The sequence below is a fragment of the Parasteatoda tepidariorum genome, chromosome 2, assembly GCF_043381705.1.
Source record: "Parasteatoda tepidariorum isolate YZ-2023 chromosome 2, CAS_Ptep_4.0, whole genome shotgun sequence".
Classification (NCBI taxonomy): domain Eukaryota; kingdom Metazoa; phylum Arthropoda; class Arachnida; order Araneae; family Theridiidae; genus Parasteatoda; species Parasteatoda tepidariorum.
This window is the reverse complement of record NC_092205.1, coordinates 35556307-35578643: the sequence shown is the minus strand read 5'-3', so window position 1 is coordinate 35578643 and position 22337 is coordinate 35556307. Positions and strand designations below refer to the sequence as shown.

The 22337-nt window shown below is 27.6% G+C and overlaps 1 protein-coding gene across 1 annotated transcript in view; it reads right to left on the bottom strand.

The window, feature by feature from the left end:
- The window catches only part of LOC139427202 (dynein axonemal heavy chain 5-like), a 28467-nt gene extending 9552 nt beyond the window's left edge, over positions 1–18915 (bottom strand). Inside the window, exons 1-14 of the mRNA XM_071188104.1 lie at positions 18790–18915; positions 17581–17712; positions 16342–16423; positions 15854–15978; positions 14174–14366; positions 12417–12568; positions 11050–11226; positions 10713–10826; positions 9843–9950; positions 5954–6260; positions 4332–4468; positions 3097–3325; positions 2399–2577; positions 419–625 (exon numbers count right to left, since the gene is read on the bottom strand). Of these exons, the coding sequence (XP_071044205.1) occupies positions 419–625; positions 2399–2577; positions 3097–3325; positions 4332–4468; positions 5954–6260; positions 9843–9950; positions 10713–10826; positions 11050–11226; positions 12417–12568; positions 14174–14366; positions 15854–15978; positions 16342–16423; positions 17581–17712; positions 18790–18915 (2268 nt within the window). The remainder of the gene's footprint in view (positions 1–418; positions 626–2398; positions 2578–3096; positions 3326–4331; positions 4469–5953; positions 6261–9842; positions 9951–10712; positions 10827–11049; positions 11227–12416; positions 12569–14173; positions 14367–15853; positions 15979–16341; positions 16424–17580; positions 17713–18789) is intronic.
- Between the last annotated feature and the right edge of the window lie 3422 nt (positions 18916–22337).

Genomic DNA, 22337 nt, shown 5'->3' with positions numbered 1-22337 from the left:
TTAGTTCATGCACTTTTAATTTTTCCCACCAAACCGCAGTACTAACATAAGGGTTATTTAGTTGACGAAGTCAGATTTTCGTATTTCATATCTATATAAGGCAAATATTAGTTAGTTTAAATCACGAAGTTCTTTACGAATGCAAGCTGATCAAGATTACTACTAATTTTCATTTCATTTGATCAGGTGAACTCACTATGATATATATCTTTTTGATTCGGTAAAAAATGTAGCCATGGAATAATTCAATATTTAGCAGAAAGTTCCCTTGTTTTTAGATTTGGGTTTAAAATCAAAAGAAATCAGAGATTAATCCTCAAATCTATTAAGTCGATAGATTGCTATTTAACAGTGATAAAGTAAAACAAGAAAAAGTATTTTTTAAATATAGACATTAAAAAAAAGTACATCATCTTACTTCTAAATAGCTTTTGTGTTGTTTGAGCTTTTGATGTTGATGAAGTGCTGTCTTAGCAACAGGGGGCACTTCTAAATCCATTTGCGAAAGTAAATCAGCCTCTCTAATGAATACAAATAGCTGTTCGTTCTTATTTATAATCATTTCTTGTGTATCAAGATCTTCTTCCAATAGATTTACCAGCAAGCAGTGTCCCATAATACCAGCCTAAAAACATTTAAAATGTGTAAGTTAATTATTTTTTAACTTTTCTTTCGTGTTTACTCTGTTTTTCATCTGTCTTGTAGCTGAAAGCTATTTTAAATCTCTTCTAACTCAAGAACCGTTGGTACTAGAGTTCGGGAAATCGAACATCAACTACAAGAAGCAATTTTAACTTCTGATTCTGAAAATCATTTGAAAATTTTTCTTAGTCCAATTTGAAAAATAATTTTTTAACATTGATTTAACATTAGCCATTCTTATAATAAAACCCCATACTATTCATATTTATGACTTTATTGCACGTTCTTAAATGCTTAAATACTTTTTACGAGCTCAGTCATCAATGCGGATAGCATGGCTATGTCACTGAATTAGTATTCTTAAGGTTATCTGAAACCAAGAGTTTAATTTGCTTCTAGTTGTAGTTTTCAAATGATATTAATAAAATTAAATTATTTAAAAGAAATTATAATTGAATAAAAAAGTTTTTTACTTAAAAACAAAGATTGAGAAAAGAAACTGATTCGTTTATGAGAATCATGAAAATTCGCCAGACTTTTATTGACACCAATGATGCTTAATTAATTTCGGTAATCAGCTCTGCTGATATTAAGGTAATAGTTGCTCTTTTCAATAAGACCCCAGCATACCATAATAGGTACTACCTTAATACTGCTTTAATAGAATGAATTTATGAGAAAATGCTAGAAAAAAAGTAAAACGGAATTTTTTAAAGATTTTACGAATCCTAATATAAAATAAATTAATTTTAAAGAGAACTTCTTTTATGGCTTTGAACAAAAAAGTAGGAAATAAAATTTTTAGCATAACTTATGAGAATCGAGTTGATATAGGCTTAGTTAATTTTCCAGCTATTATGTTTATTTTATAAAAAATTTATCTTAAAATGAGTTGCAAGACTTTCTCTTAAAATTTCTAATAAATTCTCTTCCTTTGAATAACAATAAAAACATAAAAAGACCCCGAATTTTAATCTGTTTTCTTTAAAAATTTGATAAGAAAGTCCTACAATACATATTTAGTTAAACTTTACATAAAATGAACATAATACCAGGAAAATTAAATGAGACAATAATAACTCGATTCTTACAAGTTAGGCGTAAAATTTTATTTTTTACTTTTTTTCTTACAGAACCATAAAAATGTTGTTTTTAAAATTTTTTAAAACTGGTTTATTCTAACCTCTGTTAAACCATAGAAAACGACAAGTTTTGGGACTTTTTAACAGATTATCTGTACAAATATGATCTAATACGAAATAAAAGCGAAAAACAAATTCATAGAAATCTGGCACATGATTAAGGGATCTTTGAAATTTTTGCTTCAAAAAGCATTTCCATGAATTATGTGAAAAGGCGGTCATAATAAATCAGAAAAATCTCTCGTGATCTTAAAGCTTAGATCTCTATGCCAAATCAATAAAATGTCATTCTTCTTCATTTCAAACATTAGTTTCCCTGCATCATAGGGGTATGAATCGACTTTGAATTTGATTTTGTGCTTTTCGTTGATCTGTAACTTAGGCCAAGAAAAGGTGTCTATTATTTCGCTAAACTATTAGCAATATTCATAATGAAAATGTTCATGATAATTGTGTCTAAAAGTATTGTTTGAACATTCATTAGATGGTCAATTGATTTTGTTTCCCACAATTGTCTTACCAATGGTCTAACGGAAGTTAAAACAAGGTACCCTTGTAAGTTAAAACAGTTTTTTTCTCAAGTTATACAGTTCATAAGCAGAAGTTTAACTCACCTCTTGGTACCATTGCTTGTAGCAATCGGTTTCATATTTCATGAGTGATGCATGAAGTAGTTTGTATTTTTGTTGAATTTTCTTGCCTAAATCAGAATCTAAAACTTGACATCGCTCTTTTAGAGTTTTCAAAGGCTTTTCTATTCGATTTCTTAGTTGCCGACACCAATTTATTTTACCTGTATGGAAAAAATTAGTTTTTTAATTTATTAAAAAGGTTCTAAATCAAAACATAGCGAGCACAAAGTTTTGCGTTGACAACGGTTCGCAATAAAACAATATCAAGGAGACGTTTGAACGGTATATCACAGCAAAAAAAAATTTCCTTAATAAAATTGTGATTTTTATTTCATCGCACCTCTTACCTGTGTTACACGTGAATATGTTCGTAAAAGAGTGTAAAAGGGACTTCGTTCGTAAAAGAATATGTTTTTTTTTTAAATAGTTTTAAACGGTCAAAACAGTTATTTAACGAAAACAATTCGAATAAAACTTCATTTTTCAAACATTAACCAATGGATTCCAGTCTGGTAATTGTGAAGTTGCTGTCATTAAAGGCAGGTGCTCGTTTTGCAACTGATTGATTTTTTACTGATTGATTGATTTAATCAACTTTTATTATTTGCAATCAATTATTATTATTTTTACAGTCAATTGTTCATTTAAAAATGCTCATACTTATGAAGAAAAATAGTTACCTGCAACGGGTGAGAAATTACGTGGAATTGGTGGTTCTTGCTTTTGCTTTCGGAAAAGAGCTTTAATATCTTTTAACTCACGTCTATATTCCTTCATTACATGAAAATACTTGTCATTTAGTTTAGCTCCAGGCAGATTCAGAGATTCTAGCTTCTCCAGAAATTTCAATGATAAAATTGTCGATTTTGTAGAGTTAAACTCTTCATCAAATGCACTGGTAACGCTTTTCTAAAATTGATAGTTAACTAAAATTATTATTCTTTCTTATAAAGCAATTAACTCTACAACTCATGAATGAAACGCTATGTTTTGATTCCATAATGCATGAGTTTTAATTTTCTTTTTGTTTCGCTGATGTGATAAAACTAACATTATAAATTTTGTCGCTGATTTTCAATCTTTTTTAGCACTTCATCCTTTAAATTCTTTACGTTAAAAAGAGATAACCATTTAAAAATTATTCCAAATCTCTTATAATATTTATCATTGTAGAAAGCATGATTTGAACTACAATATTAATTAAAACATGCATATATACGTAACTTTTATTAATTCCATGAGTATTTTCTTTTATAATCATTTAATCAATGCAATATAATAAAAATATGTCTAGTTGAAGAAAATTTAAGTCACTAAAAAAAAACTCTATGAAATGACGAAATATTTACGTTCTGGACGAAATATTACGTCATTATACGAAACCCTTATTAATATTTTATTTTCAAACTGAAATTTTGAAGTTTTCCCTTTTTAATGGCTACGACAATGCTTAATTATACCTACGTAACGAAGAAATATTTTTTATTTAGAGTATAAAACTTATATTAGCATTTTATTTTAGGATGTTGATTAAAATTGTCATTCTAGACACTTACATCAAAGCTTAATTTATCCATGGAATGACGAAATATTTTAATTTAGAATTCAAAACCTATATTAATATTTTTTTGCGAGAAATCGATTAAAGTTTTTCATTTCTGACAATTTTAACAAAGCTCAATTTATCTATGGAATGACGGAATATTTTTATTTAGAATTTAAAATTTAAATTAATATTTTATTTTTGAAATTTGATTCAAGTTTTCCATTTTAGACGGTTACAACAACGGTCAACTTATTAATAAAATGACGAAATATTTTCGTTTGGGAATCAGAACTTCGTATTAATATTTTACTTTCAAAAATTCAATTGAGTTTTCCATTTTCCCCTTCTACGAAAATTAATAGAACTTACCAATATTTCGTCTGATACTTTCATAACATCGGCATAATCTTCATCAAAATGGAGGTCTTGGTTATCTAAGAAGTCATAATCTTTGCCTTTCATCTTGTTCATAGAATCTTCCAGAGAATAGGGCAACTCATCCAAAACTAGTAAATGGAAGATACAAAACTTAACTGTTTTATTTCTTTTTGTTGTATTTTTAATTCAGAGTCATCATAAAGTCGACCACATTAAAGTTACTGTCCGAAAAAAATACACATTGAATTTTATTCTCTTGGATAAAATTCTGTTAGATGACAGAGGTAATTGCTTCGAATGTATTCAAGTTGATATCGGTGATATCGTGCTTTTTGACTTCATTTGAGAAGCGTTTGTTGTTCATGGTCGAAACATATTGCTTTCCCAGGAGTTTTTTTACCAAATATTCAAGTCGTGTAATTATTTCTCATGGAAGTCATATTCTCATATCGTTGCAGAATTTCAAAAGAAATATCCTGATATAGCAATATCCAATAACAGTTTCAGAACAACTCAATTATTTGCAGACCGGGCAAAAAAGGAGCCCATGTATCTTCCATTTAGAACAAAGAAAAGGAAAGGGAAGTTGAAGTAAAATATGTATGTGAACGCGATTAAAAGCACACAAAAATCGGTAATAGTAGAGTATTTGCATTTGAGCAAGTAAAATAGAATTTTTTATATTTATTGCAACACTTAAAAACTTGTATTCCAATATCTAGTTAAATAAAAGATCATTAAGATTTTCGAAAGATAACAACATTTTAAATGTATATGTCTACTTCTAAAGTTTGTCTCCTGAAAATAAAGACAAACATTTCGATTAATCATTTTGATATTTTACCTCTATATATAATTTCTCAAACTAGTAGTTTACCTGACCGTTACGTTTTGGTGCGTTCAATTTTAAATTTCCCTTGCATTTTTAAAAAAAAATGAAAATCAAAAAATATTTAAATAAACTTGGTATATTTAAAAACATTTTTCATTCGAATATTTTCAATTCCAATTCTTATTATCATCTGCATACCGGTAGGCCTAAAAACGAGCAACAGTTTGAAAAAAAAATTATATAAAAATGGGAGAATATAAAAATGCACAGTTTGTTGCACACTGTTTAGAAAACCAGAATATTTTACCTCAATAAGTTTCAAAATTATTTACAAAATTCATCAACAGATGGTGCTACTTATAAGCATGACAGACCATTCAAACTAAAATGTTCGCAAGTGCGTCTGTTAATTTTGTAGTCGGACAGCTTCTCATGTTGCTACGAATGAGGATTATTTTGAGAACATTGTTTTACTAGTTTTTCTTGGAAATTTCAACTGTAAATAAATTTTATTATTAATTTATCAGCTCTAGGAAAATAAATTCTGTAGTTTTCTAAGCATGTTCACTCCATATTAAGTATTTCCGTCTCTTTTAATTTTAATTACTTGATTTTTGAAATCGTCGATTATTTTTACGACTCTCGGCATTTATATAATTTTTGTTTAAATTTTAATATAACAAGCCCTCAGTATTTATTCAAAGATAGAACTTAGAAAGATAGAAGCATACAAAATAAATTAGATAAATAAATAAGACAAATGAACGAACTTTCAGCTTACCATCTTGTTGATATCCGATAATGCTGTCGTGAACTTGAACGATTTCAAACAGTTTCAAAATTTTTTTCAATCTGTTACAAAAAGCTTCAAACTTTCCAAAGACAAAAACTTCGCAGAACTGAAATTCTCTGGATTGGGGTGATTCTACATCCTCTTTAATTCTCTGAAAACAGCTTTGATATTCCTCATTGAGATGAATGCATGCTGTCATTTTCTTCTTAATTATTTCTTCTTGTTGATTCCAGACTTTTCTTGTGCCGTTACAAGAAAGGTATCTCTTGCAAGAATTTATCATTTGGTTTGTAATCTAAAAGTTTAAAAAATGAATAAATAAATAAAAATCTGTGCCAAGTTTGAACGCAATTTTAATGTATTTATAATCCAATTTTTTCATTTATTAAAACACCTTTTGACCGATTTACTGGCTGACTGGCTGAATGATTCCCTTCTTTTCTTGCATCTTTTTTTTCCTTCTATTCACTATATATCAAGTATCTATATAATTACAAGAATCTGTATAAAAAGTGTCGATATAAGTACTTTTTAAAAGTTATATTTAAGACATCATATAAGAATAATAATAAATAGAAATATATATTATTGATTTTAAATCGTGTGTTAAGATAACCGAGAATTGGATAGCGGCCAAAATTAAAATATTAATCTTGTTTACGTATTATTAAATCATTTGATAGTCATAATTATTTTTATTACCATTAACAATAAGAGTAATACAACGTTAGTATCTTAACAGAGATTGAGAAATTAATCTCTTACTTTTAAGATTAAATCCGTAAAAATTTTAGACTATTAAATAATAACAAAAATAGTATCTAATAAACATGCGAAAATAATTCTAAAAAATTGCCACGTATGAAATACATTAACAAACTAACAAAACACCAAGTACTATAGTAACAGAAAATATCAATTGACTTGCCCTATTATACGGCGGTTAAAGGTTTTTCCTAATAAAATAGACATAAATTTATGCGGAATAAATTAATGGACAAGCCTGTGGAATAAACCTAATGAAGTCTGCTGATTCTTCTTACTATGCTAATTTAGAATAAAATCGTTTGTAATTTATAATTTAGTTATCGCTTTCAATTCGCGATCGCAACGCTCGAGTACGCCGTCTAGCGGGAGCCTGTAAATATCGGACATTAATTTATCACGTTTTCATTTAGTTCCATCAAAGTCATTGACTGAATCAGACGCCATTTTTTAGCAGCAAATAAGAAACAAAATTTCCCTAAGGAAAAGGCCGAAGAACTTGAAAAAANTACTGCAGTGGTTGAAGGGGCTTTTAAGCAATGAACTTACAAAAAAACACATTGTGCAATGGTCTTAAACAAGAAGCGTTAAACGCAATTATGAACAAAAACATAAATGGAAAACCCCTTTCAGATTTCTGTGCAGAAACCTCTGTAAATCATTGGCTCGATTGTGGAACTGGCAAACGTCATATTTGATTCATTTAAGAAACGCAGTACCCTCGGATAAATTGACTTTCCAGATAACTTGACCTTTGTCATTTAAATTATTTCATAAAAGAAATAAGCTATTTCATAAAAGAAATACTAGGTTACTATTAGTAACCTAGTATTTCCTTTATTACTGTATAATATAATCCTAGTACTTGCAATCCTAGTAACTACTAATTCATTGTGCAATTTATATAAATGTTTTCAATAAATAAGAGAAAATTATATTTTTATTTATTTCGAAGCTACGGGTTAGTTTCAAAGGAGGAGGGTACATTGTTGAACAAGCCGTCATCGGGGACGGGTAAAATTTCTGAGTTTCTTCGAGCCTTGGTTCCAATAAAATTGTATCGATTAAAAAGTTTTTGAACACGAAGAATTCAAAAAATCGCAATTAAAAAAGAACGAACGTAAAGGCAATTTTCCATAAAAATCATTTGTCATCTTTTAATAAACTTTAGTATTTTAAATTTTTAATCAAATTTAAATTAATTTAGGCTTTGTTCATTAATCTTGAAATTAAAATAATGATGTGTAATATAATCTTGACAAAATTTGCAGGTAAGCGTCTCATACAACAACGCCCCCTATAGTTCGTTGCGATCGCGAATTTAAAATTAAAGTTTCAAAATTTATTTATATTAATTAGAGCAAAAACTAAAGTTAGAAAAAAATGTCAGTTTCACTTTTAAAAAATTATGGAACTTTGTAATTTAAGGAAATAAATAATAATATTTAAAAGATATTATATATTTGTTATAATACATATGCTGTTGTTTTTAAAAAAATGCGGAATTAAAATATGAGACTTAAAAGAAAACGACTTTATCTTTCATAAATAGTAATTTTTAAGAGTTTATTATTTTCAGTTCTAATCAAAAACGATAATACTCTATCGTCGTAATTTAATTTCTGTATTATTAATTTATATTTCTGTGTAGACTTAGGTTATTATATTTTTTCGAAACCCAAACAGTGATGGATCGTAACTATTAATAGGAAATTATTGATTTATATTGATTCTTGTTGTTATTTTCTAAGTTCTGTAAATTATTTGAATTTAAGTTATTTTTATAAAACATATTAACATTACAAATCTTATATAACGTCTTTGAACAGCTGACCCAATTTTGAGTTTACTACTACTAATGCTCAACTCCGTGTCCTTGTAATTTTGAACCAATCCCGAAGACAAGGAAAGACTTGAAGTACCCCCAGAGTTATTTATTTGTTATGGGAACATGGAGGACTTTGCAAATCGGCAGATTTAGCGTGCACCGGTCACCATTTACTACTCGAGGAGTCTTCGGCCGGCCTGGGATCAAACCCACGAACACTTGGACATGGGCCCAGTGCCCTACCAACCAGGTAATCCCGACCTTCGATAAACAATTTGTCAAAATATTATAGGTTTAAAGGACTTGCTTACTCGTAAATAATTAAATCTGAAATTTTTAGTGTGCAATTTATGGGAGAATGGCCATCCAACTAGAAGAGGTATTACTACAGACTTCAACGCTTTTTAGATTTAACTAGGACTGAATTTAATTCAACAGTTTCTACTAAAATCATTACCTATGTTTTTTCAATTTCATAAGAAATTCAGAAATGTCGAAAATGGTTTTCTTAATTGAAGTCTGGTAATTTTGATCCTTACAACTTTAGAAAACCCTAAACCTAGAACAAAATTATTGTAGTGCAGGATGTGCTACTTCACCCACCACACATACCTAATAATGAGACATAAGTTTTCGGTTTATTTCTATTTCGACAACGTTTTCAAATAGACAAATTATTCAAAATTTTGTCAAAGGAAAAAAATTACTATAAAGGGCAAAATGCGTTGATTTAGTAAATAACAAATGGAAATCTCAATCAATTGCAATCTTGATCAAAATATACAACAAAAAAAGCTGGAATATAAATGTTCAAAATATTTCTAAAGAGGAGTTAAGACCTTTATTTTAAATCAAACACGTGATCTCATAACGAAGTTCTAAGAGAAGAGTTTCTACGTATTTGAATTACGCTACGAACTAGATACATGTGGTATCTAGATCGAAGAATAATTCAAGATACATTAATTCATTCTTTGATACATTCTTGGACATCCTAATCAAAAGCAAAAAATACCTTATTCTATATATTATTTAAATCACATTATTCTTATTTTGAAATTTTTAACTCTTTCTCCGTCGTAATCTATTTGAATTTTAATAGATTTAAAAATTAGAGAAGACACGGAGCACTCAGAATAATTCAGTGTCTTAATTTTACTCGAACACTTCAACAATCAGCTACCCACTTTACTCTATTTGCAAGTAACTTTTTTTAATAATGATCCACACATTTCTACAAAGTTATTTTTTAATAGTTTTTACAAGAAAGTCGTAATAAATCACCTTAGTCAGAACAGCTGTCATTCTTTCTGTAGAATTATAATAATGAGAAACGGTATTTATCGTGAAAAGAGTTCGAATCAATCCGGGAAGACATTTGGCTATCATATCCTGAAACAATCAATAAATAAATTTTTAATTTTTTAAAATATAAAAAATATCATAAATTAGCAGTAATTTAATTGTTTATTAACACTGGTAAAATGGATGGAGCCAATCTGACTTCTTTCGTTTTCTGCTGCTCTGTAATTCGAAATATAACTTAAAGTATGGAGTATTTCTACTTTTTCATAATTGTATTCAATTTAAATGCTTATTTAATCCTTTAGATTATTAGCCTTATAGAAACGTATACATAGAATCTCATACCTAGAATTACGGGAGGGACCCGAGTGGTCCCTAAAGTATTTTGGAAGGCATCCCATAGAACCAGATAGTTTTGGGTATAAGATATATTTTGCTATATATTAGCTACCCAAGTTTCATTTAAAAAAAAGAGTGTTTCAGCATATCTATAATTATTTATTGCAGAGAAAAGGAAACTCAATTATCCAAGAAACTAATGTATACGTATAGCTGAAAAGTCAGTACTCCCTTCAATTAAATATTTTCGAAAACTAAATTCAATAAAATACCAAATAATTTTGATGAACAAGGCTATAATATGTTTTTATTAAACTTATTATGATTATATTTTAACGTTTTGATGCCTAATAGTTCTAAACAGAAGCAGTCTGGGAAAGGCCAAAGTATCTTTAGTCTTTCTAGTTATACAGTAATGTCCAGTCTTTCCACTCCTAATATCAGTTAAACATGTTTAAAAGGTTTTCTAAAAAACAACAACTTCAGTTTAGAAAAAGGACAGTAACTTACTGGACAGCAACTGTAAAGAGGCTGGCAATACTTTTCAAGGCATTCAAGGAAAGCAGTACATTCTTTCGCTTCCCTCCAGGAATTTCTCACTCGATTTTCGAGAACATCCCAAGCCTAAAATGTGTACTCAGTTATAAAATGCATAAGCAAGAGAAAAATTCTTAGAACAAAGAACCGACATAAACACACTTTAAGACATTAAAGTAATTGCTAAATTGATGGAACAAAAAAGAATTAAAATAATATGATAAAAGTTATCGATATAGCTATCGAAATTTCTTTTCTTTTTAAAAAGTTGCTTCTATATTGAGTTCGAGAAATGACTTTTATTACTTACCGTGCGTAGATCGGATGATGATTCCAAAGCTTTCCTTAGTATCTTTTTGTTATTTTCCTGTCGAAACTGGTAGACAAGGTAACCAAAAGAATCCCGACGACATTTCCAATATTCTAATTCGGTCCGTGGTCCATGCAGCTCAGATTCTTTACGGAGATAAGAACTCTTAGTCAAAAGCTAAATTACAAAAAATAAAAAGAATAAAGCAAAAGTATTGAATTTAAGAGTATACTGTCTATCCACTACGGGATAAAATCTTTATGTAACTGGTAATTACATTACATGGTAGGTGAGGCGGAAAGCGGGTGTTAGTTTATTTGGGTATCCGTCTTATTTAAATAAATTACACACTGTAAAAACTTTCGGATCAGTTTACGGTAAAAAGTATGGGTACCCTGAGTGGTCAAGTTATAGCAATCTCTGCATTGATGTGCTTATGGAGGAAATCTACTTCATTAAACTTTGAAGAACGTTTTCTTAAAACAACTTTTTTCATACTCACAGACACTATAACTTCTTCAATTTTAATACAATTCGTGAAAACATTTAACAGCATGCATTGATTAGTATCGTCTCTGTTCTATAAAGGAATTTGTTTCTTTGTAAGTTTATAGTTTTATCATGAATCGAGATAATAAATGATAATATCTGACTCTTAAGGAATTCTGATTAATTTATTCATTTATCAAGACCTGCATTTAAACATCATTTAGAAACAGACACTTCAATCAAAACTTCTGAAATCAATTAAAAAAGACATCGCAGTCAACAGATATTGCATTGTGCCTAATTCCGTTGCACTATCTGTTGAAAACTGTAGAGGTTGTCATGTCTAAAAGTGTAGAGAAAAAAACTTTGTTTTTAAAAATTATTATTTAATGCATGCGGAAGTTAATTTCATAAAAGAAGTTAATTTCATTTTATTCATGCAAAAAGCGCTTTTTTTATTAGTTTCAATATATATTTTTGGGACAACGCTTTTTCATAGTAGAATTCGGTAAAAGAAAAACATCAAAATTTCATAAAGTTATTTGAAAATTCATTTTTTAAATTGATTACTTATAAAATGATTTAAAAATAATACTAAAACAAAAGGAAAAATGAAACCAAATCTATTTTAAAAATCAAAATAATGTAAGTTGCTGAAAATTCATTTTTAAATTGATTACTGATTAAATGATTTAAAGATGAAAAACGAAAAAATAAATAAATCTGTTTTAAAAATCAAAATATCCCAGTTGACAATTTCAGTACACGGTTTTATGCATAATTTTATTAATTTTTCTTCATATAAAATAGAATTGTTAATGTAAATACGTTTTCTATACTGGTAGAGAATAGATGTTTCAGTTCTGAATAAAATTCACCTGCTCAATCTGATCTTTCCAAATCTTAATCAAATTTTCCACTTCTTTAGTACTATCTTGGGACGGTCCCGTGTCTTCACAGTCTAAAACTTCTGCTAAAGCTGCTTCTGATTCCCTCAGAGTCAAACCTCTCGTCACTCCTAGGTGAGCCACTGGCAGAAGAAAAAATTTATTCGTTTACCATATTTTGACCTTAATATTACAATAACATATCTTTTATTTTAAAAATTGGTATCATTTGAAAAGTGGCAAAATTACAATCAACAAGTTAAAATATAGCATTTATTTTTTCTGTATATAAATTCAGTTTTAGGAATATATTTAAAATATTTACCTCACAAAAAAATTCTAAGTTTATAAAAGTTTTTTTCAATGTGTTAACAAAAAAATGCGAAAAACAATCAATTTATATTTCTAACAGTAAATTAACTAAACTTACGATTTCCCCTTTCAGCTAAAATACAATGCAAAAAAAAAGAAAGAAACAAAAAAAAGAAAGAAAGAAAAAGAAACGACTACTCTGAATACTTTTTGATCTAGTGATCAGATCTTCACGTCCTAGGACTCAATCTTAATGGTTCGAGGAAGTGATTTCAAATATGCTAATTAATTAGTGCAGCCGATATCTTAAGTTTCGAAATCAGACACAAAAATTTTTTTCCTCCGGATAAACATACCTATTTTTCGAAAATGTGCATAGCTAGAAATGCGTGTTTACGAAATTGGACATAGCTCGAAATGCGTGTTTACGACTCCAAATGCGTTTTAAGGGAAATGATCATAACTATTTAAGAAATAGCATTTGATTCTGTTTCTTTAACCTTTTTTTATGAGTATTGGTCTTTTTTAAAGTATTGGAGAAGAATAAAATCGTAATGCGGAATTGTACAGTGCGTAAAATAAACAAACGGACCACCTTAAAGAACTTTTGATCTAATTATTGAATCTTCACGTTCTAGGACTCCATCTTAATGGTTCGAGAGGATGACCTCGCATATGCTAATTAATAAGTGCAGACGATATTTTAAGTTACGTAATCAGACACAAAAATGTACTTTCTCTGAATAAACGTAACTATTTTTTGATGAACTCAGTTTTTACACTTTTTTCTGAACCCCAAAATATAGGGGAAAGCCACACTCTGGGAAATATGGTCCCCATATTTCCCAGGGGAGCTGTCAAAAATTTGAACCCCTTACTTTTTTCGTATTTCGCAATATCTCGAAAACTTTTTAAGAGAATCGAAAATGTTCTGCTCACAATTATAAAATTCTGTACAATTATAAAATAATATCCATGCAAAAATATTTCCATACATAAAATGAATTTCTGTAGATATTTATTATTTTTTATTACTTTATTTAATAATAATCGAAAAAATTTTGAATTGTAAGGTATACACTTTTTTGCTTTATTTTAAAGTACGTAATTTTATATGGCAAAATACGAACTTTGAGAAAAATTGGCTGTATAGTTAGTTCTTGAGAAATTAAATTTTAAAGAATTTGTATATTTTGTTGTAGTTGTACATTAGTTAACCCATTCATTTAAATGAAGTTATGCAATTAATTATTTAAGATTTATAAAGTTTTTTGCTTCTGAAAATAGTAAAACCATTGGAACAACTGCTTAAGATTATTTGAGACAAAAGATTAAGTGAACAAATCACTACTTACCAAATCAGCACCAATGTAATGATGAAATAAATGCAATTTTATGGATAAAACTTGTTAAACTTCGGAAAAAAAGAGCATTACCTTTAAATGCGTCTCCAAGAGCTTCAAGCGAGTAAAGCAGGCTTTCATAAGCCGCGGGAAGCGCTACTTCCGCGTCTTTTGTATTTTCACACCAGATCTTCCTTAATCTTGGATTGAAAACATATTTAAATGTCTGATATAAGCTTCCATAGATATATTGAGGCGTGGCATATAACGTAAAAAAGCTGACACACTAAAAAGATAAATTTTTTAACAATTTTTAGAATCTCTGTGGAGTAAAAAAAATTAACGGCCTATACGTTTCTTTTTTTGGTTCAATTGTGTGCACGGAACCAATAAAACACTTTGAAACTTAATATTATGAAAGTGTATAGGAATTATTTTGAAACAAAAGTTCCAATTCTGTATAGTAAACAGACGAGAGCACTGCCTGTGTTTTTGGTTACTCAATTTTGCGTTTTAATATTATAAAATACGAATAAATGGTATGCTATGTGTTTGCATACCGCATAAAACCCAATAACTCAGTAATAATATTATGAAAATTATATGAGTATGCTACAGAATGCTTTAAATGTGAAAACTATCAAAATATTCGTAGATTATTACTTATACTTTTCTGTAAGACCTAAAACGAATTGCTATTTTGGGGAACTTATTACATTAACGCAAGAACGTTTATCAAAGTACAAGAACAATAGAGCCAGTGAGTTTTAAAATATTTCTCTTCCTGCTCAATAACAAATTTATGTAAACACTATTAAATCGTTTTTCTTCTTTTTTGTAATTTATTGACTTTTTGGATTCATTATTATTATTATTCATAAAAACGTTATCATTATTTATTTTACGCCAAATGTCAGAAGCTGAAATTTAGTTGATTTTTAAGTATTGAAAGTTTAGATACTATTAAATGTATAAGTAGTTCGAACACTGATAAACTGTAAACTACAAATTTGTCATCTAACAAATTTTAAAATATATGTTGTGAGCATAAAAAGAAAAAAATAACCCTTTTAAGCATTTTTCTTATCAAATAACAATAGTATTTAATTTAACTGAAATATGCAATCATTTAAACTATTTTTATGAATAAACCATTTGATATTAAAATATTCTTTTGCACAGTTCATGATATTTCATAGAATTGGCTCATTAGAAATCTATTTGAAGAATGGGATGCAAAAACCACTTAGCATAGAAAAAACCTCTTACAAGGAACTTGAATTATACAATCATTCATTTTTATAAATAAACAATTTTATACTTTAAAATTAGGTACTTTCATATTATAGTATTTACTTACTCTAATATGAAAGTAAGTAAATATATGGTATTAATATAATTTGCTGCTGATATTTTGTGATAATAATTCATTAAAAATATTTTTGAAGATTAGAGTGCAAAAACTGCTCAAAATAGAAAAAATACCACTTTTTAAGGAACTTGAGTTATACAATCATTCATTTTTATAAATAAACAATTATGTACTTTAAAATTAAATACTTTCATATTACAATATTTACTTACATATTTAATGATGTTTTACGGTAATGGCTCATTAAAAATATTTTTGAAGAATATAGCGCTAAAATCACATAGGAATAATAAAAATATCAGCTTTAAGTAACTTGAATTAAACATTCACTTGAATTATTTCATAAATAAAAAACTATATACTTTGAAACTGCATGCTTTCAAATTATAGTATTTACTTACACAGTTAATGATATTTTGTGGTAATGGCTCGTTAGAGATATCTTTGAAGAACAGAGCACAAAATCCACTAAGGGTAAACGGTTCACCATTATGCAAAAACACTGTATTTGGATTTAATCTTGATCCTGAAAAATAAAATTTAAAAAAAATGTATATCCAGGGAAAAAAATCTTACTTTTTCGCAATTAAAATGATAAAACTTATATTCTAAAACTATAGTACTGCAAGTAAAATATTGTTAAGCTTGTCAGAATAACTTCAAATTAAATTATAAAAAAAAATTCAGTAATTTCAAATATTGTTATAAACTTGTTATCTATTTCTAGTTTTAAAGTTAATTGCAAATTGAAATCTAAAGATTCAATTGACTGAATGTCTCTCTTTATTTATGATTTTATAAAAAAAATAACCATAATTTTATGTTTAAAGTACTAGTTATGCATAAATATTATAAATACCAGAGCAGTGAATGAAACATCAAATTTTACCTGCTTCGAGGAAAGAACTGACACTTAAATACAATAATCGTCTCACTTTGTGATTTGTAAAGAAGCTATTGGCAACATCAACCTGGAAAAAAGGATTTAACATATAATTAATTAAGGATGTTTGCTATCATGGTTTTTTTCATTATTTTCTACTTAATCTTAATAATTTCGACTATTACAAAATGCAGAATACTTTTCCTACATTCCGGATACCAAAACAAAATGTTCGTTGATTTGAAAAATAAATTTAAAGAAGATAAGTAGGTAAAAATATACGATTTCATGCATCCGCTTTAGAAATCAACTATTTATTCCCGCCAAGTTTCAAAACTAGTTCGAAATATTGTCAACAGATGGCACTGTTAACTAGAAAAACTATAAAACAATGATTTCTGTTGCTTGTCAGTACATTCCAACTGAAATTTTTTCATAAGCCTCTGTTAATTTTGTCCTCAAACACCATCAAGTGGATCCTGCATCAGTCGGAAATTTTGAAAAAATTGATTTGTTGTTTTATAGATAGCAACGCCCTCTGTGGACAAGCATTGATTCTCTGTTTTCTAACAAGCGCGCAGTGAAACCGAGCATTTCTATTTCCACCTTTTTTATTTAAATTGATTTTTCTAATCATCAGAATCAAATCATTTCTACTATTTAAAAAGGACATTTATTATTTTTGTTTTTATTTCTTATCTTTATTGTTTAATGAAATAATAATTTCAACATTATATTTTCATTCATAATTTCATTATAATTATATTTTATATTTTTATGTGTAAAATATGCAGATATACAAAAAATCCTTAAAGGAAAAAAATAATAATAACAGCAATGAGTTCCATACTATAGTAAAAAAAACGAAAAGTTCGAATAATTTTAAGTTGCTAATTATGCTAATGTCGTTTAATTGATAATTCTGCATTCTGAAAGCTGTGTTTCGCAGGCATTTCCCGGATTTTAACAGATTTATATTAATAATTTAAACATTACGTCACCCTTGTCACCCTTAAATTTCAGTAAAACGAGATATCTCGTCACAATATCTTAAAACCGCATTAGTCCCATTTATTTAATTCATTAGTCAACTTTCTGAAAGTTTTCTCTTTCAAAACATCTCCCCTGTTATGTTAATGATTCATATTAATAAGATAAAAATTACAACTGATTGAAATTTCTGTAAAGCGAGATATCTGGTCAGAATAAATTAAGATCGCATTATGAATGTAAATTGATACTTACTTTATTTTGTTGATCATTTTCTTCTGTAAGTTCTTCCTTCGATATTCCACTACAGTGACATACTAAAGAAGTCATGTATTCATAACGACTGTCCAAATGCAATGTTTTCACTACTGATTTTTTGCTTTTTTTCTGAAAAGATTTCATACTAATTAAGAATAGATTACACTGAATAATCTATAAAAATTAAAATGTTTCATAATGAATCTGGTGTTAGCGAATTTTAAGAAGCAAAACTTTTTCTAGCAATCACTATAATCATATTTTATTTAAATAATATGTAAGTTTGAAAAATTATTTTTGTATGTTAATTATATGTTATATGCTAATAATTATTACTATATATATTACATAACATATTAACATGTGTCATGTAATATGCTAATTATAAATGTAGTTCCAGAGAAACTTTTAAGAAGTAATTTAAACAATTTGTGACTACATTACAGGGTAAAATTATTGTAAATTATTGTAATCAAAATGACACATAAAAATATTTTCATTCGTTTTTTTTCTGTAACCCTTTGAAGCGGAATTCCTATCAAACATATTTATTTTATACTTTTTTTCATTATTTTTAAATAACTTAACTCAAAATAGGGAGGAAATATTACATTTTAATGTTTCTGAATTATGAAATACAGCACGAAACACCGGTGTCTTGTTTGATGCTAAAGGTGAAATCTTCCAAACATTACTTAGTTCCAAACAATCTTTTTTTTTTAAATTTGCTGATATTTTGATCTGGCCGAAACAAGTATCCATCACTGAAATTTCTTTAATGTAGAAGAACAATTATTGATAGGTTTTGAATATGAATGGAAAAAAAAAATTTTAACTACTTTTTTCGAATTTCATATTTTAATTCAATATATAATCTAAATAATTCAGCATGATTCTGATAATCTAACAATTTTTTTAGCAACAATTAGATTGTTTTATATAATTTAAAAAACACCAAAACATATTTTGCTTGTAATTAGAGCGTTAAATAAATGCCAAATTTGGACACCGGTGTCCCATCTGCGCCAAACGATTATCAAACATATATTTTGAAAAAAATACAAAATAAAATGCTCAAATATGTCTTAATATTTTTTGTACTATATTTTTAATATATATTTTGAAGCATTTCTAACAATCATTGTGTATTTATTAATACAGAATGTGCTTTTTACTTTCGAAAAAAAAATCTTTGACAAACAGTACCTTTAAATTCTTCATATAATCGTCACCTCCAACATTGAGAAACTTGCCTTTTGCCTTATTTAAACCTTGCATGGCACCCCATGATACTCCCGTCGCTTTAAAGGGCCACCTGCCCTCAAAGTTCATCTTTCCCAAAAGATTTGTGGTATTTTTTCGACAAAATAGATTTGATTTATCCTTTAAGCAGCAGAAAAACGCTTTGGAATAAAACTGTATAATCCCTGACTTCTTGTAGAGTAAGTCATAGTATATTTGAAGCAATACTGGTTGCTGAGATACCTTTTATTGATTGTATTAGTTATCTTAGCAACGGTAAGGTGGAAAAGTTGGAGGACTTTTTGATTGCAAGTAAGAAGATATTATAAGCATTTTTGTTTCAAAAACTTTTTGAAAATAATCTGTAATTGATCGAGGTATTTCTTCTTAATTCTCTGTAGAACATGAAGGGATAATTGTCGTCGCGCAGTTTTGATCATTATTATACAGAAGACTCACATATAATCCTACACGGAAAGAAAAATTCTTGAAAGATCACTTGGTGAACCGTACTGAATTATTATGATATTACTGGGAAAAAGTAGCATAATCCTGCTTTTAAAAACCTTAATATATGTTAAATGTAGTATAATAATTATAATAATAATAATATTAATGTTATAAACATACATTGGGTAAGATTTCCGTTTACTGGATAACGCTTTACTGGAAAAATCCGGTTTTCAAAGTTATAGTTCTTATTACCATTATAGTTAAAAATACTAAACTAAGAAATAAATTTAACATAATAAAAGTTTCAATACCATTCTCTAAGGTATCATGATAAAATTATTGAATTTTACTACGTTTATCAAATTTTATCACACATTTTAAAGCCATATTTTTTGTGAATTTTACCAAAATTATTATCAAAGCTACTTAAGTAAAAAATACTGAGGTTCTTTTTTTTTTTTTTTTTTTTTGATATTCCTTTAAAGCCAGGAACACGGTAAATTTTAATATATTTTGGTAGTTTTAATCATATATTTTTTTTTTCAGTGTAAATATTAAAAAAAATGGCTGACATAAGCTTTAAGTTAATTAAAGTTATTACGTTATTTATCCTCGAATTACTTATTTATTCTCTATTTAACGTTAGTTATCAATAATTTTAATTTATCATCCCTTTTTAATACTATTTTCTGTTTCATTATCATTTAAAGATGAAGACTTACAATGAAAAGTGTTGTTTTTAATTATATTATAAAATAACTGCACGATATTTTATGATGGGACATTCTATGATAGAGATGTTTATTTACTGTTTAAGAATTATTAAACATTAAATTAATTGTATTTGATGTTATTAGTTACATGTACTTTAATAAATTTTATTTATGACTGAGAAAAATATTAGAGTACAATTCCAATAAAGCCAAAAAAAGTATACAAAATTCTAAAGCAATTTTTGGAACTAAATTTTCGAACTATTGCTATTTAATCTCTTAATCGAAATGCATTTAAAGAGCTTTTATAGTTACCTAAAATTATATAAGAATTAAAAGAAAGAAAATAAATTTATGAATAAAGTTGCAATAGTAACCGAGCAGAATTATTAGATTTAAATTTTACCTTAATATAATCAGAAATTTAAACAGAGTTGATACAATAAATAATTTTGGAATCAATTTTTAATTTTGAAAGAGCAATCTGTTTATCACGTGGCGCGTAATGGCGAGTTCCGGTATTATACAAAAGAGAGTAGGCAATTTTTCTACAGGTTACTTCACATTTTTTTCTACTTACGAATTCTGTTCGCCAAGAAAAATTTTATAAAATAATAAAATTCCGGAAAAAAGCAAATTTCGAAAAAAGGAAGAAAAAATTCATAAAAAATGCGGAAAATAAAACATATAAACTTTTCATCAGCTCACACGATTAAATCCGCAAATAGGAGTGCTTTCTAATATTGTATCAATATAGCCAAAGCTAAATATATCAATACAATTGTGTGAGGGAAGACCGAAAAAAATTCACAAAAAATTTACAACAAACAAAATAGAACACATTAAGTAAAAATATCACGTTAAAACAGAAAATAAAATATAAAGAAAAAAACAGAATAAAATATAAAACAAAATCTATAAAGCGAGTAGCGAATTCAGATGAACTAACATGAAACTGAAATTTTTCTATAATGATTTATAATATTTTCGTAATAAGATTGCCAGATCACTAAATATGAAAACAGAGGCGCAAATTGAGGTAAAAGCGTAAATAGAGGAGTTTTGTTTTATAGTGTGTTCTTACTGCCGTACTGGAGTGCGTTTGATTTCTTAGTTACCAAGGATGGGCCCGAAAATGGATGTGCGCAAGGTAATATTATACTGGATAATTTAAAGAAGTTGACAATTAATAATTTTAGAAACTTAATAATTTTACAACATTAACTTTTATTTAAGAAAAAAAAATAGAAAAGAGAAACATGGATTTACCTTAGTTGTTTTTGGTATTCCTATACAGCCAGAAAACGCGATAAATTTAACCATATTTTGAGAGTTTTGTCTATAATTTTATTTTCAGTGTAATACTATTTATATGTATGTGGAATTAACAGCTAAGTGTTATATCTCTCATTGTGATTTTTCTTTCTTGGACTTTTTAAAAACTTGGTTTTTCTTTAGGTGCCCAGAAAAAAGTATAATAGCCTGGTCGTCAAAAAATACTTCCTTTCATAGTAGCAGCACTTAAGTTTTAATGTAGAAAATCAAGTTGTTGTTTTTTTTCAATTAAAAAAAAATAGTTTTACTCGCTGTGACAAATCAAAAATTCATTATGTAAGTAAGATCGATTAGCTAAGGAAAAAGTATCTCTGCAAGTGTTGATAAAGTAGCTTAATTTTCAGAAAATTCTTCCTACTTACGATTATTTAACTTCTCGATAATCAATTTATGTATTAAATCTAAGTAATAATTGTTTTTTTCAATTAGAACAGTTAAGTGAAAAAGTGTTAAATTGGAAACTGGTTAGTGAGCAAGAAAAATAAAAATGGGTTCCAGAAGGGCTTTTCTTAAAAAATAACAAGTTAGCCTTTGTCAGTACACAATTTATGCCTTTTTGCCTACCTCAAAAAAAGTAGTAATAATGACAACTACCGCTTGCAATTGCACATTTTTCCTGTTTATGCACAAAACAACATTTTCTCAGAGTTTTGTATTTTACAATAGTGTGTTTTGAGAAGTCTATCAAAAAGTAATATACTATACTTGATTAATTAAAGGATAGGTTTTTTCTTTCTCGAAATTCTAATATTTTTAATTCCTATATATGTAATTGTAAAAATACACTTACATAATATATTAATTAGAAATATATAAAAATTGTATGCTTTAAAAATTATTATTAATAATATTTTAATAATTCAAATTTATTTGTTTCAAATTATTACAGGGTGATTATTACAGGGAAAAATTTAAGAAGTACTAACAAATGATTCATGAATCTGGTGGAAACTTTAAACGTTTCAACTTCATTTTAATTTTAAGAATTTAGTTGAAAAGTCTTAACAGCTA